The sequence below is a fragment of the Capra hircus genome, chromosome 17 (genome assembly GCF_001704415.2).
Source record: "Capra hircus breed San Clemente chromosome 17, ASM170441v1, whole genome shotgun sequence".
NCBI classification, from domain to species: Eukaryota; Metazoa; Chordata; class Mammalia; order Artiodactyla; family Bovidae; genus Capra; species Capra hircus.
The window spans coordinates 63,339,687-63,358,928 of record NC_030824.1 but is presented as its reverse complement, the minus strand read 5'-3'; the positions used below and the strand labels follow the sequence as shown (position 1 = coordinate 63,358,928).

At 35.8% G+C, this 19,242-nt stretch overlaps 1 protein-coding gene across 1 annotated transcript in view; it reads left to right on the top strand.

The window, feature by feature from the left end:
• LRBA (LPS responsive beige-like anchor protein) overlaps positions 1-19,242 on the top strand; it is a 747,979-nt gene that overhangs the window by 704,453 nt on the left and 24,284 nt on the right. The window contains exons 51-53 of the mRNA XM_018061590.1: positions 292-354; positions 5,480-5,635; positions 12,090-12,257. Of these exons, the coding sequence (XP_017917079.1) occupies positions 292-354; positions 5,480-5,635; positions 12,090-12,257 (387 nt within the window). The remainder of the gene's footprint in view (positions 1-291; positions 355-5,479; positions 5,636-12,089; positions 12,258-19,242) is intronic.

Below are 19,242 nucleotides of genomic sequence, written 5' to 3'. Positions count from 1 at the left end.
GTTGCGGCATCAGAGGTTGCCAGTCAAGCATCTGCTATAGCTTATGGCCTAGGACTGGAGCCACTGCTGATGGCACATGTTCAGAACGGCGCTAATCTAAAATAAATGTTTAATAAGCTAGCCATAGAAGCACCTGGATTTTTTGTTTGTTTAAATTTCACAAAACTGTCTTGAGAGATTTGGAGGTTGGAAACAATTCTACATGAGATTTGACTTAAGCATTTTTATGTAGCTCAGTATATGAAAAATAATGCTCTCTCTCTTTTTTTTTTTATCTTTTGTGAATTCCAGCTCATCAAGGTGCTGTACAAGACCAGCCATACCAGCTGCCAGTGGAAATCGATCCTCTCATAGGTCTGTCACTTCCTTCTCTCTTTGCGATTCATTAAGCTCTGTATGGTGGCCCTGAAGTGTAGATTACAGTTGTTTTTCACTTGCTGGTTGCTGGGAATGGAATTTTCCTGATAAACCATTTGCATGCAAATTGGAATGCAATGAGCTGTGGCTATGCTGGTATTTCATCAACTCCCCCTCGTTGGTTTGCCTAATTTGAACAGGCCTAGGACGCGTGTCACCGAAAATTAATATGGATGCTGTAATAATGTGTGATTGAGAATGCGCATGAAGTACTGTCAGGATAATATTGGATCTTTTCATCACTCAGACTTGTTGATGAGCAGGAGCGAGGCACGTTATGATGAATTGGTGCACCAGTAATGTGATGGAGCTCCTTTGCTAGGGAAATTTTCATAATAACAGTGGGTTCTTAGCAGCTCTGTGTTGAGAAAAATAAAACTGTAATGCCAGGGTTTCATCATTAAAGGAGATCAATCCTTTCTTCCTGGACCCTCCTTCCAGTCTGAGGGGATTAATGTGCAATTGCAGAGCAGTTTCAAAGTTGAAATATATTGCCCAGCCAATGGCAGTGTTAAGATATTTGTATTCATTTTCCTAGGGTCCTGCAGCCCAATAAATTGCCATTGGAGGTTAAATTTGTTCAGGGAGAAAAAAAAAAAGTAGAAGGAGACCAGAAAGAGCCATTGGGATGAAATGAGCATCTGCGGCAGACGACTTAGAATATTTAATTGCTGCTGTGCTTTTTGAGTAGGTTAGTTGAAATCTCTAGTTTAGCATTTTCCAGCCTGTCGTGGGGATTTCAACTGTGACTTCACTAAGAATGGTACACCTTGGTAGTGAAGATAACTGTTCAATAGCTTTTAGAATAAAAAACCTAATTGCCCAGCTGTAGGGGTATGTTGCTAGCATGGATGTTTGTGTTTGGCTTGTAATTTTGTCATATTTCCCCAGCACAAATGAATTTGTTAGGATTTTTAAGTTTTTAGATAAACCGTAAGAATAAGCGGATTTATTATTTTAAAATTCAAGGTGCTCCTTGTGCCCATGTCACTTTTTTGTTTGTTTGTTTGTTTTGGTCTCTAACACCGTTGTTTCAGTGGGGAGTTAAATGACCAGCATTTGCAGATGAATTATCAAGATGAGCTAAAATAACCTTAAACTCTAAACTGTCTGTTATCATTTTCCCAAATATAAGCAGAAATCTAAGAATTAAGTGTCTATATGAAAGACAACCAATACCCTGGTTCCTGAATCTTGTTTTGCTTTGAGTAGATATGATTTGCCATATGTATATTTTTTTTAATCAAATGCCCACTTGGGTAAAGTTCTAAGAGTCAGGAAAATAATAAAACCCATTTGTTGTGCCACTTAGAGCCTGGTTTCTGAAGTAAAGAATCATTGTTTGTCTTAAAACTTGATACTGAATATCGTATAGTATAAAGTCTAAATGAATTCAGAAATGGTAACCCTGTAGAGAAGGCATGGGGGAAAGGGGTGAGATAGTCAATATTTTAGGTTTTGTGGGCCATAAGGTCTCAGACCCAACTATTTAACTCTGCTGTTATAGCACAAAAGCAGCCATAGATGATATATAAACAAGCGAGCACTGCTGTGCTCCAGTAAAACTTCATATGCAAACCCAGGCACAAGCCAGATTCAGCCTTCAGGCCATAGTCTTCCCTGCTGACCATTGGTCATCAGACTGTTCCGTGTCTCCTGAAGTAGTTGTTTAAAACCATGTATCTTCTCACACATTTTTAAGTTGATGTCTAAAATATTTTAATGTGATATCATCACACGTTTAAATAGTTGCAAAGATTATGATTTTTGGCATAGTGTGTAAAATTTTGAATACATCCAGCAGACACTAAACATCAAAGTCACTTGATAGTCAACCTTTTCTGTTTTTAAAAAATTCATTGGAAGAAATTTTTACCATTTGAACGTTTTTCTTATCTTGAATTTGTACTTTCATTCTGCTTTCCCTACACAATTTTAACTGTAGAAAATTGATTACCCCATTAAACAGTTTTCAGCAATAAAAATATATATGTAAATATAAATGTTGAGATTTCCTGTGACCTTAAGGCCCAGCTTTGAAAAATTAATCCTCATTGAGTTATTAAAAATATTAATACATATTTATTAAAATTACAAATAATAAATTTTAGTACTATTAAACATACACAACACATATTTATTGAAAATAGGAAATACAGCTTTAATGAATGGGAATGTCTCCCTAAATAGTTCATGTATTCATAGATAAACATTATTTGTTGCTGAAAGAGTTCTATCCTAATTTTTCGTTTTTTATAGATGGATGCTCTCAGGAGTGTTACTCACATGAGAAGATAGATGGGAAAGGAGAGAGTTTCGTTTTAGCAGTGTCATTCAAATCTTCAAACTCTTCCCGAGTTACGTGACAAAATTCATAGAGTGACATGTTGTTAAGGATTACTTTTATGTTTTATCATTAAATAATCATTTTAACAATCTATCACTGAAACTTATTTTTAATGATCTATCAATTGACAGCGTGATTAGATCCTCCTTCCATTTATTGAAAGCAGTGAATTGGAAACCACCTGCCCTGCAGAATGATGTGATACCTAGGCATTCACTTTCTAGCATCACATCAATAGTTTGAATTGTCTCTTTATTTGGCTCTCAAGAGATTTTTGTACCCTGGAGTAAAGCACCATAGTAAGATTCTGTCTAGTGGTAGAAGAGCGAGCAAAAAGGGAGGTAGGAAAGGAAAACTCACAGGAGAGTTCTCAGGCAAATCTGTTTCAAGCTAGAGAACTCATGAAAGTTGCGGAACCAGAAATTGATTCCCTGAAAACCATCTGTGCCTGTGTATCCCTTGGGAAATCTTATACCACCCCCCCCCCCGCCGCCCCCCAACAAGGGTATACATGCTCCAGTTTGTAGACTGCTTATCTAGACAAATATACCTAATTTCCATCAAATAAAAATACTTTCAGTACTGAATCTTGTGAGGTTTACTAGAGAAAACAGTAAGATAAAGAAAAGGCAGTTGTAGGGTAGGTTATATAGACTAAATGGATGGATGGACGGACAGATAGATTAGGGGTTGCAGTGTTAAATTATCAGTAATCACTTATTTGGAAAACAGTTCATCTGAATGCTGAAGGGGCATCAGCCTTTACCCATGACAAGTTTGTGGTCATTCAATTCAAAATTCTATACGTGTCCAGGTCTGTCAAATTAGGTCCTCCCAGTCGGGAAGATCTCCTGGAGAAAGAAATGGCAACGCACTCCAGTATTCTTGCCTGGAAAATCCCATGGATGGAGGAGCCTGGTAGGCTACAGTCCATGGGGTTGCAAAGAGTCAGACATGACTGAGCGACTTCACTCACTCAGGAAATAATGCCAAAAAGACCAGTGAAAGTTTATATATCATATAAGCGAAAGTCATATAAACACTAACAAAAATATGATGTTTTTATAATTTTCGTGTGGAATGAAGAACTGTAGTAACCAATATAGAAAATACCATATATCTTGTTTTAAATTGCTAGGTTTTTGGAAATTAAAAGATTTAATTGTATCACACAGGTTCACTGCAGTGAGAGGCTAACGTCTTTCCATGATATACTATGATGCACAAAAGCTTTTTCACCTGCCAGGAACTTCCCTTTGTGTGGAAGGAGGGGGCACATGATTCCTGACTAGAGGCCTACCCTTTTTACTACTGCTATCACTTTCTAGGCCATTAATCTCCCCAAAGTATATGAAGCCCATTATCAAATAGTTATCTAATAATCTTACGTGGTTAGGTTGTACAGTCAGACACCAGCAGAACTTTGCCATATTTCACGTGAATACGTTTGCTATGTTCTGTATGCCATGAGGGCAAGGGGTATTTTATCTCTCTGTATCCCAGCGGAGGACTGGAAAGTATTTTGAACACTTTTTTTCTTCCGTATTACTTTCTGAGCCTTCTATTGAATTGGCCATCTTAACGTATTACCTATAACAAATATAACATAAATATATTTCTATTTTTAATTTTTATCAGTAATGCATCTATAGTATTTTTTCCAATAAAAACTGAAAGCTGTGATGCAAAGAACATAATAATTAGATGTAGACATTTATTTTGTTCTGATTTCTGGTATGATCAAGTTTTTTTTTTTTTTTTAGCAGTATAAGAACTATGATTTGTGTTGGAAAGTTGATAATGAAATAACTCCTAGATCACGAACAGCAGAGCTTTCTGTTTGGTTGGCTTCATAATGCCAAAGAAGGCACCTCCGTGAAAATTCCTTTGCTGATGATGACATGGCTGACAGTGTGTTTCTAGAGGATTATTGCTCTTCACATGCATGCGATGCCGTGCTGTGTCTGACCTTATGCCTTGTGACAGACTCCGTCTCAGGTGCTCTGCAGCACTCTGGAAACATCCTGCCAGACTGTCTTGTTTTATTGTTTACAGAAGTAGCAAGAAAGTTGCTGTGTGCTGTGCTTTGACTTTTTCAATTACAAGTATCCTTAATAAATAGTCATCGTACCCTCTCCTTGCATAAAAGTGCGGCTGTGAACAGGGGAAATGGGAGTTCATCTGGTCAAATTAAAGACCTGTTAAAGTCAGACTAGTGCAGGATGCTCCAATATTTCACATATATGACATTTAAATTCGAATATCTCTTCCTTGTGACAAAAAGTTAGAGGTAATAGATTGTCACAACATGAATCCATTCTCCTGACAATAGATGTAATGAGATTGTCAGAAACACAAACCTAACTGGGGTGCAGTCTGGAGATTCTAATCTAGTTTGGTCCTGCCCAAGAGCTAGATAGCATGTTCTGAGAATTGTATGCTCCGTATTTTAAATTTGTAGTGTATTATTGTTTCTTTCCTCTAGGCAGAATTTCTTACCGAGCTGTTGAAGTTGGCTACCCTCTTTCTTCCAACAATCGGATTGTGTTTTCCTGTGGTTTTTTCAAATATTGTTGTATTTAAAATTAAAGATCAAATGTTTTTATCCTGGAATGTGTTGTCTCTCCTCCCTTGGCCCCAGCCCCCAGCATGACAACTTACGGGATTTCTTTGCCGTGGGGGTTTATAGGCTTTTTTTCCCCTCTGTTCTTACAGCCAGCAATACGGGAACGCACAGAAGGCAGATCACTGACCTCTTAGACCAAAGCATTCAGGTCCATTCCCAGTGTTTCGTCATCACGTCGGACAACCGCTACATCCTGCTCTGCGGCTTCTGGGATAAGAGTTTCCGCGTCTATTCTACAGACACAGGTAACCGCATCGCTTCTTTATCAGTGAACCCAAGTTTACAACAAGTGGCAGTAGGAGGCTTAAAAGGCTTTCTCATCTCCCCTGTAAAACTTACAGAAGTCTAAAATGTGTAAAATATATTTTCCCCTTCAAGTAATAATCTACTCTATAATCCATTAATAAGTTAACTTCAGAATGTCTGTAAAGGGGCAGGTTTTGGTAGGTCTGTCTCCCAAGTGAATGATTTATTGTGAAGGCATATCCTGGTGTGTAAATACCGTATGTCCATGCATATTCATATGGCTAGCTTGCATACTTACAGGTGTGCTTCCCCACTTTAATATTATCTAAAGGCTATTTTTTCCCCTGGAAATTCTAAGTGTGTTTCCTGTGAGTGGGAATCTTGCCTCCACCCAGTTCCATTGAATCTTGCTGAAAACCACACCATCGTGAAGAAAGGTAGCTGACTCTTTATTAATTTGCATGCAACTCCCTAAGGGACTAACCAAACTCAAATCAGTATTATTATAGGATATCCAGTCCAATGAATGGCTGTATATTTTTGCATATAGGCAATTAAGAACATTGAAAAATTTAATGGAATCTCTTTAAAGTATTTTAGAAACTGGTAGAGGATGACATAAACTTACACTGAATGTGTAGTTGTATATTTAAAATAAGTAAAATTAGATAGTAATGCATTAGAACTTAAATACCATGGAAGTAGATAGTTCAACGAAAACAAGGATCTACAAATGATTATATTGATTAACTGTTCTGGGGATAGGAAATGTTTTAAATTGAAATTTCTAATTAACTGTTTTACAGCAAATCCTCTTTCAGTCATGTTAGTAAATCTCTGTACAATGTATGAGTCCATACTCCTACTTTAGTAAGTATAGTATATTAAAAAATTAATTCTTGGGTATTCAGGGAGTTTGTCCTAGCTACATTCTGATGATTGTATTTTAACCTAACAATGAGAGAGTAGGGAAAATAGTTGAATATGTACTGTGTATAGAATAAACCCTAGAAGTTAGACATGATCTCGTTTAATTTTTATTTCAGGGAATCAATGACCTAATATTTTTATAATTTACTTCTTTATTCTGGAGGTAGGTTCAGAAAGAGAACATCATTCAGGTCTTCCCGATTACTTGGGCTTTGACTAGATGTTTAGGTCTATGATATTAATTACTGTTGAACCTAAAACTCCCCTGGAATTCTTTAAAAATGCATTGGAGATTGACAAGTTTTCCTAAAATTATTTATTATTATAATAAATTTTCTCTGGCTTAATATTCAAGTTTAAATTTTAACCTTTTCTTTCACTATTAAGGTAATGACAACCTTAGTGTTATTTGACCTCAAACTATGCTCCCTTCTTCACAGACTTTCAGACTAAAATTGTTACATCCTCTCACGAGGTTTTCTTAAACATTCTTTTAGATTCATATTGTTTTTTATACATTGAAAATTATCTTTCAATTTATGCACAGTAAAATTCCTTATTTTGGCCTTTAGTTCCATTAATCTCAGGGCATTGTATCCAGTTTTGCAACCACCCCCACAGTTAAGATGCAGAGCAGCAGAAAATCCCCAGAAACGCCTCGGGTTGCCCCTTCGTGGTCAGTTTCTTCCCTCACCTCAGCCTCTTCAGAATTGCTGACATACTCTTCATCTCTGTAATCATGCCTTTTCCAGAATGTCCTAAAATGGGATCATATATTATGTCAATCTTTGGGTTCAACATTTGAGCCTTTCTGAGTTTGTTGACATTTCATATCATCTTAAAGACACTGAATATTGATATTTGTAAATTAAAGCTAGCCTCTTTAACCTTTTACTTTAACCTTTGTAAAGTAAAAGCTAACCTTGAGGTTTCCCTTGTAGCTCAGTTGGTAAAGAATCTGCCTCCAATGCAAGAGACCTGGGTTCGATTCCTGGGTCAAGAACATCTCCTGGAGAAGGAAATGGCAACCCACTCCAGTATTCTTGCCTGCTGCTGCTGCTGCCGCCGCCAAGTCACTTCAGTTGTGTCCGACTCTGTGCGACCCCATAGACGGCAGCCCACCAGGCTACCCCGTCCCTGAGATTCTCTAAGAACACTGGAGTGGGTTGCCATTGCCTTCTCCAATGCATGAAAGTGAAAAGTGAAAGTGAAGTCGCTCAGTCGTGTCTGATTCTTAGCAACCCTATGGACTGCAGCCCACCAGACTCCTCGTCCGTGGGATTTTCCAGGCAAGAGTGCTGGAGTGGGGTGCCGTTGCCTTCTCCGATTCTTGCCTAGAGAATCCCATGTCCTGGCAGGCACATGGGGTTGCAAGAGTTGGACATGACTTCAGCAACTAAGCCACCACCCCCAAAGCTAACCTCACTTTTATATAATACTCATAATAAAACAATTTTTATAGTCACACAGTTCTCTAGAATTTATAAAATATCTTCTTTCTCATATATGATATTGTGTCAGCCTCACAGTAATCTTAGGAAATCAAATGGGTATCCATAGGCCCATTTTTTCAATGATGAAATCAAGGTTTGAAAAAGTTAAGTAACTTGTTGAAATTTGCATAGGTGATGGTGCTAGACCTGGGCATTGGAGGTCTTCTGACCTCAGATGTGGCATCTTGGTGATTAGTCCATTTTATCTCATACAAGTGTTACCCATTTAAAATCTAGGTTCCTAGAATGTCTGCCATGTTACTTTAGACTTAATAAACTAGATGGCATTCCTTTCTCTCTTTCCAAAAGCCTTCTACTTCATTGTTTTTTAAAATGTGCACAAGTGTGTATATGTATAAAACACTTTCATAAGAAAGTAGTCTCATTTTAAACTTCATTTCAGTGGGACTGAGCACGTATACCAAAAATATTTATACTTTCCAGGAAAGCTTTGAAGAAACTCTCATATGATAATTCTAATACCTTTCTTAATATCTTGTATACAAACTCTGATGCGAATTTTATTTAAAATTATTTAAGTTTTAAATGTGTCAGTGTCTTCATGATGATAGGAATATTAAATGTTTTCTCCTAAGTTTAGCAGAAAAATTGTATGATCAATAATATATAATGGCAGAACTATCACAAGTGTTGAATTCAATGATATTTTGGCACGTAAGCCAAAAAAAAAAAATCCTTCTCTTATTAGATTTGGCGGGGTGGGGAGGCGGGGCTAGAGAGAAACACGGTTGTAGCAGGAAATTCTTTAAACATAAATCATGTTTTCAAGACACAACCAGAGCAGCAGAGGCAACAATAAAACCTTCCCCCGGCAGTAGGAATTATTTTCAGGCCACATTTTAGATTCAGTGGTGCAGAGTCCCGAGCTTGAATTTTTTTTTTTTTTATTTGTAGCACAGCTGTCAAATAAAACATTAACTAGAAAATTTGTTCTGTCAAAAAAAGGATATTCTAGTGCTTGTGGTAATATTTGGTATTAGTGTGTGGAGAGGTAGACTGGTATTAAAGGAAACAAAAAATAAAGCTTGAGGAACACTTATGAGATTATCAGAAAATAATTTACCAAAAAGAACAGCAGGTATTTATATGCTGTGATTTATTTAGAAGGAGTGAACCTCCACCTCATAGCAATAACAAATATTGCTGAGGAGCACTGCCAGACAGGAAAAAGCAGACTCAAAAAAAAAAGATAATGTTTTCCAGAGTTGAGCCCAAAGTATAAATTGTGGAGAATGAAGTTAATTTGTATTAAAACATGAGACCCTTCAGATGCAAACGCTTACCTGTCACCCCCGCATCTCAGTCTTCCCTGGCGCCCAGGCTACGCTTGTCCTCTCCTGGTTTTCTCGCTGCTCGTCTCCTCTTTTCTGGTAGCTGACACTGGCCACAGTTTCGTGTCTGTTTCTGTTTGTTTAATGAGGGCAGGAACCGTTTCTCTGTTTGCCACTATATACAAGTACGAAGATCTAATGCTCGGCACTTGGTAGGTGCTCAGTAAATGTTTGCTGAATGAAAAATAAGTGTGATAACTTTTAGGGGCAAAAATTAAAACACTGGGAAATTTTAATTAAAAAAGAAACCACAGTCTGAATATACATGTTCCTAACACTGACATTGTAGACATAGAATGATGACTTAATTAATGAGAAGTAACAAATTATTATGTGTCTTGGGAAATTCTGACAGTCTTTTTAATCCATCCCACTTTTACAGCTAAAACTTTCCCCTTTGTTCTCACTAGCTGGAAACTAAGCAGGTTACCAAGCAGACAGTTGCTCTTTTGCAGGCCTCCTGGTGTACGTGGAACATTTGGGTTTTCTGTTTTGCCACAGACCTCACATACCTAGATGTATTACTTTGCTCATCTTCACTTCTACAGCCCACTGAATTGATGATTGTCAAATCTTAAATAAGTCTACTCTAAATAACCTATTTAAATCACTCATATAGTTGACATGCTCTGAGCATTTAGCATAGGCTGAGGCAGAAGTCACTGTACATACTCTGTGATCAAAAACATAATCACATTATGGGGTGTTCAGTATTTTCAGTAGTTAAAACTCATGATTTAGCTTTCACTTTTCTAATTAGTACTCCTTTCCTGATGGCTCAGACAGTAAAGAATCTGCCTGGAATGCAGAAGACACAGGTTTGATCCCTGGGTCAGGAAGATCCCCTGGAGAAGGGAATGGCTACCCGCTCCAATATTCTTATCTGGAGAATCCCATGTACAGGTTAGCCTGGTGGGCTTCAGTCCATGGGGTTACAGAGTCTGACACGCCTGAGCGACTGTCACTTTCTAATTTGTAGTAAGAGTACATTGAGCTACCTTTTGTCTCATCCTTAGTTAGGTCTTCCGTCTAATCTAAGTCCAGCCATTTTACCACTAAACCTCTCTACTTTGTCCTTCGTATCAATTGGAAATGATAAAAATTATTATACTTTTAATATTTAATTTTCTTTTTCTTTTCCATTTTTTAATTCTAGAAAGTCTTGAGTTCTTATATTTTTATTGATGAAGTTAATTTTTAAAATGAAAGGTTCTGGTGTTAATTTAAAAGATTGGAGAAATTCAAAAGTGAACATTTTTAACACTTCTAAGTTAAAATACCTGCTTTGACTAAAGTCTTTTTCCATAGGAGACAAAAGTGTACTTTATCAGTTTTGCAGTTTGAGAATGATGTGAGTCTTTCTTTAGTTACTATTAGAACACTACAGATAAGGGGCAACACTGTATCTGACTTCCCGTCTGATGTAGATGAAGCAGTATTATATTTCTAAAGTTGCAGACTTTATAATATGCTTTGGGTTTATTTAAATCAATAATGTAAAAAATTTAGTGGAAATACTTTTAGTTCTATTTATTATCTTGAAAAATTAAATACATATAGATACCAATGCTTAGTTGAGACCTTAAGCTTTTGATAGGCTATGATCTGTTCCAAGTTAAACATATAAACTTTGGGGGCATACTAATTTCTTTCCAGCTTAATGGTTTTTATCTTGAACATCTGAATTGTATTTTTTATGACCCCACCGAAATGCTTATTTGAAAAAAGAAAAGCATTCATGCTGAGTATTAAAGGTAGACATTCTATGACATTAATTTGTAGATTCTGTAGGCATTTCAGAGAGAAACGTTTGCTAGAAACTGGTCAGGGTAGAGTTGAAGAGCTGCTGTAGCTATTTAATTCTTTAGACAAGTTTGTATGAATTACAAACACCGTATCTGATTAAGCAAAAAATCTAAAAAGTGGGACCTTTACTTTTTTCTGACACTGTTACGTGAGCAGTTCATCCTGTGCTTGACATCCTAGATACATGGGGAGTTTACTGGGTCCCCCTCCCCAGTCATTACTGGTAAACTGTCATCTTAATTTCCCTTCTCCTCAGGAGTTTTCCTCATTCAGATCACTAGCTCAAATTGCAGTCACAAGATATTAGTCCTTTTATCAAAATTTAGCTCATGTAATCCTGATTTGAAAAGCAGAAACTCTTGGATGTGGTTTATACTGTCTTTGTGTAGATCAGTTCAGAGAAGAGAAGAAGAAATAAATTGCCTTTACTGATTCAGAGATAGGTTTGTATTAGTGAAGTCTGAGTGATGGAGTACTCCATCACTTAGGCAACTAAGTTTTGCTTTGTTTTGAATCATCTAGAGTAACTTAATAAATTGTTGAAATGGTTCCAAATAAGGGTTCTCTTGAGTCTCCTTTAATCAGTAGACATAATTCCTATGAGCTATGTATAATAATATTATTAGTTGAAATAGTTTTAACATATGTCTTTCAAAAATGTTACTATCACTGTTCAATTGATTCTTTTTGCTGTCGTTAATTATTCAAAGAAAACTTTTAGGTTGGACCAGATCGAATTTTATTATAAAATCTGAATTATCAGAATATGAGTTAATACAACTTCATTATCTTCTTAAAAGTTAAACAATCACTGGAAAGTTTTTCAGTTTTTTAAAATAGCAATTATAAAAGAAACTTGTTTTGTATTTCAGGAAAATTGATCCAAGTGGTGTTTGGCCATTGGGATGTCGTCACTTGCCTCACTCGTTCGGAGTCGTATATCGGGGGAAATTGCTACATTCTGTCAGGGTCACGTGATGCAACCCTTCTGCTCTGGTACTGGAATGGAAAAAGCAGTGGTATTGGAGATAACCCGGGCAGTAAGTACAATTTATAAGTAAACTTTTACAAGTGATGTATAATAACATTTTGCAGTGAAGTTTTTACCTATTTCATCATGGTGAAAGTGAAACTGAAGTATCAAGTAATTTTAATTTCTTAGTTATAATTTAAGAAAGCTCTAGATAACCTTGTTATTAACATTTTGTGACCAATGATAATTCAAATTCAAGGATAAAATCTCATTTTCATGTGTTTGGTTATTCTTATCTGAAAATGCTAGTTCTTCGTTGGGAATGGCTATCACCAAATAAAATAGAAGAGTTTAATTCACAAACAATAAGATATAATGTAAAACAGCAATCACATATTGTTTATTGAATTCCTATTTTAAAGGGCAAAAAAAATTATAATTTCATGGAAACAAACCAGTGTTTAGAAAAAATATGCTTTCATTTACATATTAAAAGATAAAACAGGTCATAAAAGGCCAATATGGAATATTCAAATTGGTTGTTGGTTTCTCAAATGGGAAATGAAAATGTTCACCAACAGCCTTAAACATCTTTATGAAACTATGCTGAAGGCAGTAAAACAAAAAATGTGTAACCATTTAAAATTGTAATTCACAGAAGGCAAAAAAGGAAGCAGCTACCATTAAAACCAATCGCACACAGCTGCAGAGAAGAAATGGCTTTAGAAAAACACATTAAGAAGTAGGAAAAAACAATTAAAAGGCCCACCTGAAAAATGAGAATTTAATTAAAATGATTATGACAACACTGAAGGGATCCTGCAAGAATAGCATTAAATTTTTTATTTCATAGGTAGAGCATTTTAACTGCTCTTAAATATTTAGTTTCTTAATTTAAAGCAAGTTGCAATTTGTTTGGCTAAGGAAGGATCACGGTATTACTGATTACCTGAATACTATGGTACGTACTTCTGTCACTCAGTCCCAAGTTATAAAACAGCCTGATTATGTTTAAGTCCATCGTATTTTGAATTGACTTATTAAAGCTGTGCTTATTAAATGTATATTATTTGTATGAAAGTGAAACCTTTTTAAAAAATTTACTCAAGAGCCAGTACAGTTTTAAAAGAAGTATATGCAAAGTATTTTTACCAACACTGTTTCTGCTTTGTATGTATTATGTTTGGTGTGATGGTGAATCAGAGTTCTTATTTTATGAACCTCTAAATGTATTTCTTATTTTAATCAAAACATGGACAATTCCCTACACAAATTAAATGTGAAAAGTAACTTTATGGCTTTAATGCTATGGGTAATAGTAGTCAGAGCAACTTGAGTGTGTGCCTGTATAGGGAGGTTAGTGTGTACATGTGAGTATTTCACGTATTTACACAACATCTCCATTTTAATATGTAATTTAAAGTAATGATTTTAAGTTTGTAAGCTTCAGGGAACTTTGTTTTTCGCATTCTTTTGAGAAGTGCTTCATGTTCTTTTCTTTATGGAGCCTTATGTTCTGTTCCTTCCTCCTTTCTGGCCTTTTAAGATGAGCGACTACTTTCAATTTCCTTTTTCCCTGTTTCTATAAACTCAGTTATTGAGATTCACTAAACTGTCTCAGACAAACCTAGATTTGACACAGACAATAAGCATACCATTTTGTTATTTATGTGAAAATATTTAGGAAGAACTTTGCTTTAAAATAGTGTGAAATGTTTCATGCACACATAGCAATCCAAATGAAAAAAAAAATTGTTCTTTTTTTTTTTTTAACTTCCTTGACCTAACCTTGTTCTCTATGTCATTACTAATGGGTATTTTGAAAAGTAGCTAAAGGCTTTCTAGCTACACTTAATGTGTAATTGTTGTTACATTTCAGAAATGTAAGTGTATTTTAAAATAAATGTATTTTAGAAATATGCAGCTTTTCTAGAAAGGATAAATGTATATTGTAAATCAACCTAAAGATGATTTTTTTATGTGCATGACATTATAAAAGTGAATCAAGCAGGACTGACCGAATCCTGGAGTTTAGAGTAAGGCAAAGCTAAGTTCTGTGCTTTGCTGTGCTGTCTTGTCCGTAAAATGAAAGCAGCGATAGTAACTGGCTTAAGGTGTTATCAGAAGCACAGACTGCTTCAGAGCAAATAAATCACCACACGAACACCATCTTGCTGGTATTAGAGTATATATTATAATGTTATATTTTCCATAAAGCACTTCATCTATACCCTCTCATTGTCTGCAGTATGGTGGACGTTAACTCCTAGTAATGCTGGTAATGAAAGGAAAAAAAATAAAAGAATAAACTTAACAGCGCATCTAATGAAAATTTTAGAGAATTGTAATGACTCTTGATAAATTAAATTACCTTTCTCACAGTGAACCTCATCCTTTCGGGTCCTTTTGTAATGTCCCAACTGAATTTTTCTTTAACTTTGAAAGGTGAATCTGAGAAAAAGACAAATAGGCACTTTTTCATATAATGAGAATTTCCACACATTAGAATGGAAAAATGAATAAACCACTGTAAGCTTTTCAAAAGAAAATGACAAACAAAAACAAAGACATTTGTGCTGCGTGTGAACTGTTTTAAGCACTCATGCAAGCTGGTTCAGATTTTTTAAGCCTGTGGCTCACTGATGGCTCCACAGTGCAGCCGCTGAAGTCACCGATTTTTGGATGAAGAATTTTAGATTATGCTTGCTTCTCTGTTGTGTCTCTTGGATGAACTGACATTTAAGAAATAGCCAGGCTTTTATATACATAACTCCGACGTGGTCTATAGATACATACAGTGCCTCAACTTAAAGTTTTGAATTTAGACTTTTCTCTTGCTTGGAAAGAAAATGGGTGATTAAAAAAAAAAAAACAAAAACTAGACTATTGCCTTCCCTGCATTTTATAGGTCTCATCCAAGCATATAACTTATTTATTTCAAAAATCATAAGAATAAGCTAGTAATTTTACTTGCTAGTGTCGTAAGCCTATGGCATTACCTACAAATCTAATGTTAGTGCTGTATGTAAAGTTGATAGCTTTATCAGTTGTTTTTTTTTTTTAACTCATGTTATCTAGAGTTAATAAGTACATTACTCAGGCAAAATCATGCTAATTCAAACTGGATAAAACCTGTATATAGTATAACATGAGGCTTTTAAAAGGATGCATATGTTTTATGAAATCTGACTAGGTTATATAGCAAAAAAAAAGCCTTGTTTTCCTGTATGATAGTTTTTCATTTTTGACTCTATTGTCTGGTGATAGTTATCTCATGTGGAATGCAGTTTTCTTAATGAGAAGAAAAATTAAGATAGGATTCCATTTAGTTGTGGATTTTTAAAATAAAATTAACCAAGAACATTTCAAAAAAAGACGTTTTCTGCATGAAAGCATATCTCTCTTTGCCCTCGTACCCTTTGTGTTTAAAACTGGATTTTGTCCACCAAAATGCTTTCCTGGAATACTCATTTTTCCTTCACAATAATGCTATCCAGACTGCACATTTCCAAATTTTGAAGAAAATGTTCCCTGATGCATTCAATTGACATTTAAATACTTTAAACTTTAAAATGATCTTGTAATCAAAATGAAAATTCACAGAAGAGTTATTCACCGTTTTTGCATTGTCTTAGATCATAAACTTAAAATCAGATTCTCATTAAGCATCTAAATGTAAGTGCTTATTAAGCATTTTTAGGTATCTGAGTAATTTTTTTTTTAAGTCACAGTTGAATAGCTTTAGAAACAAACAGTCGATGACTATGAGGTGTTGCATAGACGGTGTGCATAGTATTTCAGTAAAGTAGTTTTCCATTCTCACATTCTGTTTTTGATTTGATTGAAAGGTGGCATTTTTTTTCTTCTTTGCAATCAGACATGCTAATCTATATCAGCTTTCTCCTTTATACGAATGGCGTCTGCTGGAAAAAAAAAAGTTTTTCTCATAACAAGATTCTGTTAAGAATATTTCAGCACCATTAATTAGAAAGAAGGTTTTATTAACCATAAGGCTAGCACTAACAGACCACAGAGCTGTTTTTTAAAGTACTGTATGCCATGGCTGCCCTGCTTTTTCTCTGTCGAAAACTTCATTTTGTTACACTCTCATCAATCACTTAAGTCATTACCGTAAATCCTACTGTTGTTAATTTTACTAGTATCACCCTAATGAGACATCCCTGCTATAATTAAAAATGAATTCTAACTTTAAGGCATTCTAAATTTTTTTTTAATGAATTTAGAATGATCTTGCCATGTAACCATAAATACCACTGATACACATAAGACTACTCATCAAGTCTTTAAGGAAAGTGGTATCACAGTATGTCCAGGTGTGACTTATTTACTGGTTGTCTCTGTGCACATGTGCTTATGCATATGTATATTTTTTGTGCACATACTTAGGAATTATGTTCTTTTTATAATAAAGCCTACTACGCTTTACTGAAGCTACCGATAAATCCTTATTCTTTGTCTTGCCAGAATATAGGTGGATGTAACACAAGAAGTAAGCGTCCTAGAGCGCCATCTGCTGGGCTCATTGGGGGGCTTGATAGCTCTGAAAATCAGTACTTGTTAAAACAGGTGTACTTTGTTTCAATTGCCTGTGGTGTAGTATTTATGGTTCAAAAATGTCAAGATATGTACATCTGTGTTGAACTGTATGAGTTTGTAAAAGAAATAACATTCTTTCTTCTTTTGCCCTGCACTAACCTGGATTTGGACTGTTACAATCAATATTTTGTTTAAGGAGAAAGTAAGCACGATATATACCTAATGAAACAAAGCATCACAGTTTGTAATGAGAAGAACTCTTATCTTATTAATCACAGGTCTTCAGTAGGCTACAGTTGGAGGAAATTGTTTGGATGATATTTTAACTTTAGCTTCCTTATGTTCACAGCTATTATGAAAGCAGTGTTTGAAACAGTTTTTTATATCTGGGATATGACTCAGTCTGATTCTTTGTCTAGAACATGGCTCCTTCCATATATATCTCATCAAGAACATTCCTTGTGGTTTGCGCTATTGCACTAAGATTGCCCTGTATTTCCCCCTTTTTCCTTGAAGAATTCATCAAGCATGGTTTGAAGCAATATGTTGGCAGTGTTCAAGTTCAGGTGACATTAAGACTATGTCTATGAAATTCTCCAGAAGGGCCAGGATGTTTGGTGCCCCATGATGTAATGCAGGCCCTCCCGTTCCAGCAAAACAACTCTGTATTTACTGCTTGTAACTAATAGTAGATGTGGTAAAAGGAACTATATTCATATGGCAAATGAATACAGCCTTAATGTGCACCATATGCGGAGTGGTGGGGTGATGTGCCAATATATCACATTTATTTACCTTGTTTAGTTGCAGGAAAAAATGACTTTACCATTCAACCCATGGGTTCTTGCCATATAAATATGAGAACAGAAGAACAGATGATTTATCCCTTCAAATTGCAACTGGGTATCTTCATATGAACACTTTAATAGTGCAACACCAAAGAAAATTGCCTAATACTTTATGCTCAGATAGGAAGTTTAATTTCAAACAATGGCGGGAATTACCAATTAGTTAGAAGCTACAAATTCTTTATAGTCAATGAAGTGTAGGCTCTCAAAGAAAACTGTGAATATGTCTCCTCTCATTTGACTGAGACTGGATGTACTCTGAAATTTCAAGCTGCTTCCTCCCCTCTCTTCCTTTTTTAAGCCTAAAGTCAGGAGTCTTCTGCTTTTAGAATGTTGTGTGGGGGATGTATATTATTGTAGAACTATTAAGGACATGGTTAATGAAGACCTCCTGGAACAACATATTAGGTTGACTTTCAAAGAGTTTGCTTCTTTAGAGAAATTATACGACATCTTTGTGTATATGTACCTTACATTGTGCTTGAGACAGTCCTGAGAATTCGTGAACAGACACGTTTTTATATGAAATTAGGTAGTAAATGTCCCTGATGGTTTCTTTACCAGTTGCCCTGTTTTTAAAAGTAATTTAGTTCACATTCAAATGGGTTTGGTCAAACTTTGTATTTTGGATTTGAAGTGGTTTTTGTTTTGTTGCTTTTATTTATTATTAAACATATGTATTTTTAAGTGAAGGGTAATTGCTTTACAATATGGTATTAGTTTCTGCCATACATCAACATGAATCAGCCATAGGTACACATATGTCCCCTGCCTCTTGAACCTACCTCCCAGCCCTCCCCACTCCCTCTGGGTTGGGAAGAACCCTGGTTTGAGCTCCCTGAGTCAGACAGCAAATTACACCGGGAAGAAAAGCCTTAGAATTGCTTCTGCCTCTCATGGCTCAGGTCTTCATGACTCTTAAGCTTTTTAGTTTTATTCTCATAGCTTACCACTTTCTACAGCTGAGAGAATGCTTTATATTTCCTCAGGGTGAGCAGGGTTGGGAAGTTTCTGTTTTTTTAATTGAGATATAGTTGGCATCTAACATTATATGCGTTTCAGATGTACAACATCATGATATTTGTATAATTGCAAAGGATCACCACAGTATCTAAATAACATCCATCACCACACAGTTACACTGTTTTTTTCTGACATGAGAACTTTTAAGATCCACTCTCTCAGCAACTTTCAAATATGCAATATAGTATTATTAAATGGGCTTCCCTGGTGGGTCAGTGGGAAAGAAGCCGCCTGCCGACGCAGGCGTCAGAGGAGATGTGAGTTCCATCCCTGGGCCGGGAAGGTCCCCTGGAGGAGGAAATGGCAATCTACTCCAGTGTTACTGCCTGAAAAATCCCATAGACACAGGAGCCTGGCAGGCTACAGTCCATCGAGCCAAAAAGAGTTGGACACAGCTGAGTGACTGAGCGTGAGTCTTAACTGTACTCACCATACTCTACATTAAATTCCCAAGACCGACTCATTTTGTGAGTGAGTTTGTACCTTTAGACCACTGTTGCCCGTTTTGCCCACTCTCCACCTTTGGCAGCCACCTCTGGCACTCTGCTCTCTGTATCTTTGAAGTCAGTGTGTTTTGTTTTTAAAATTCTACACATAAATGAGATCATAAAGTATTTGTCTTTG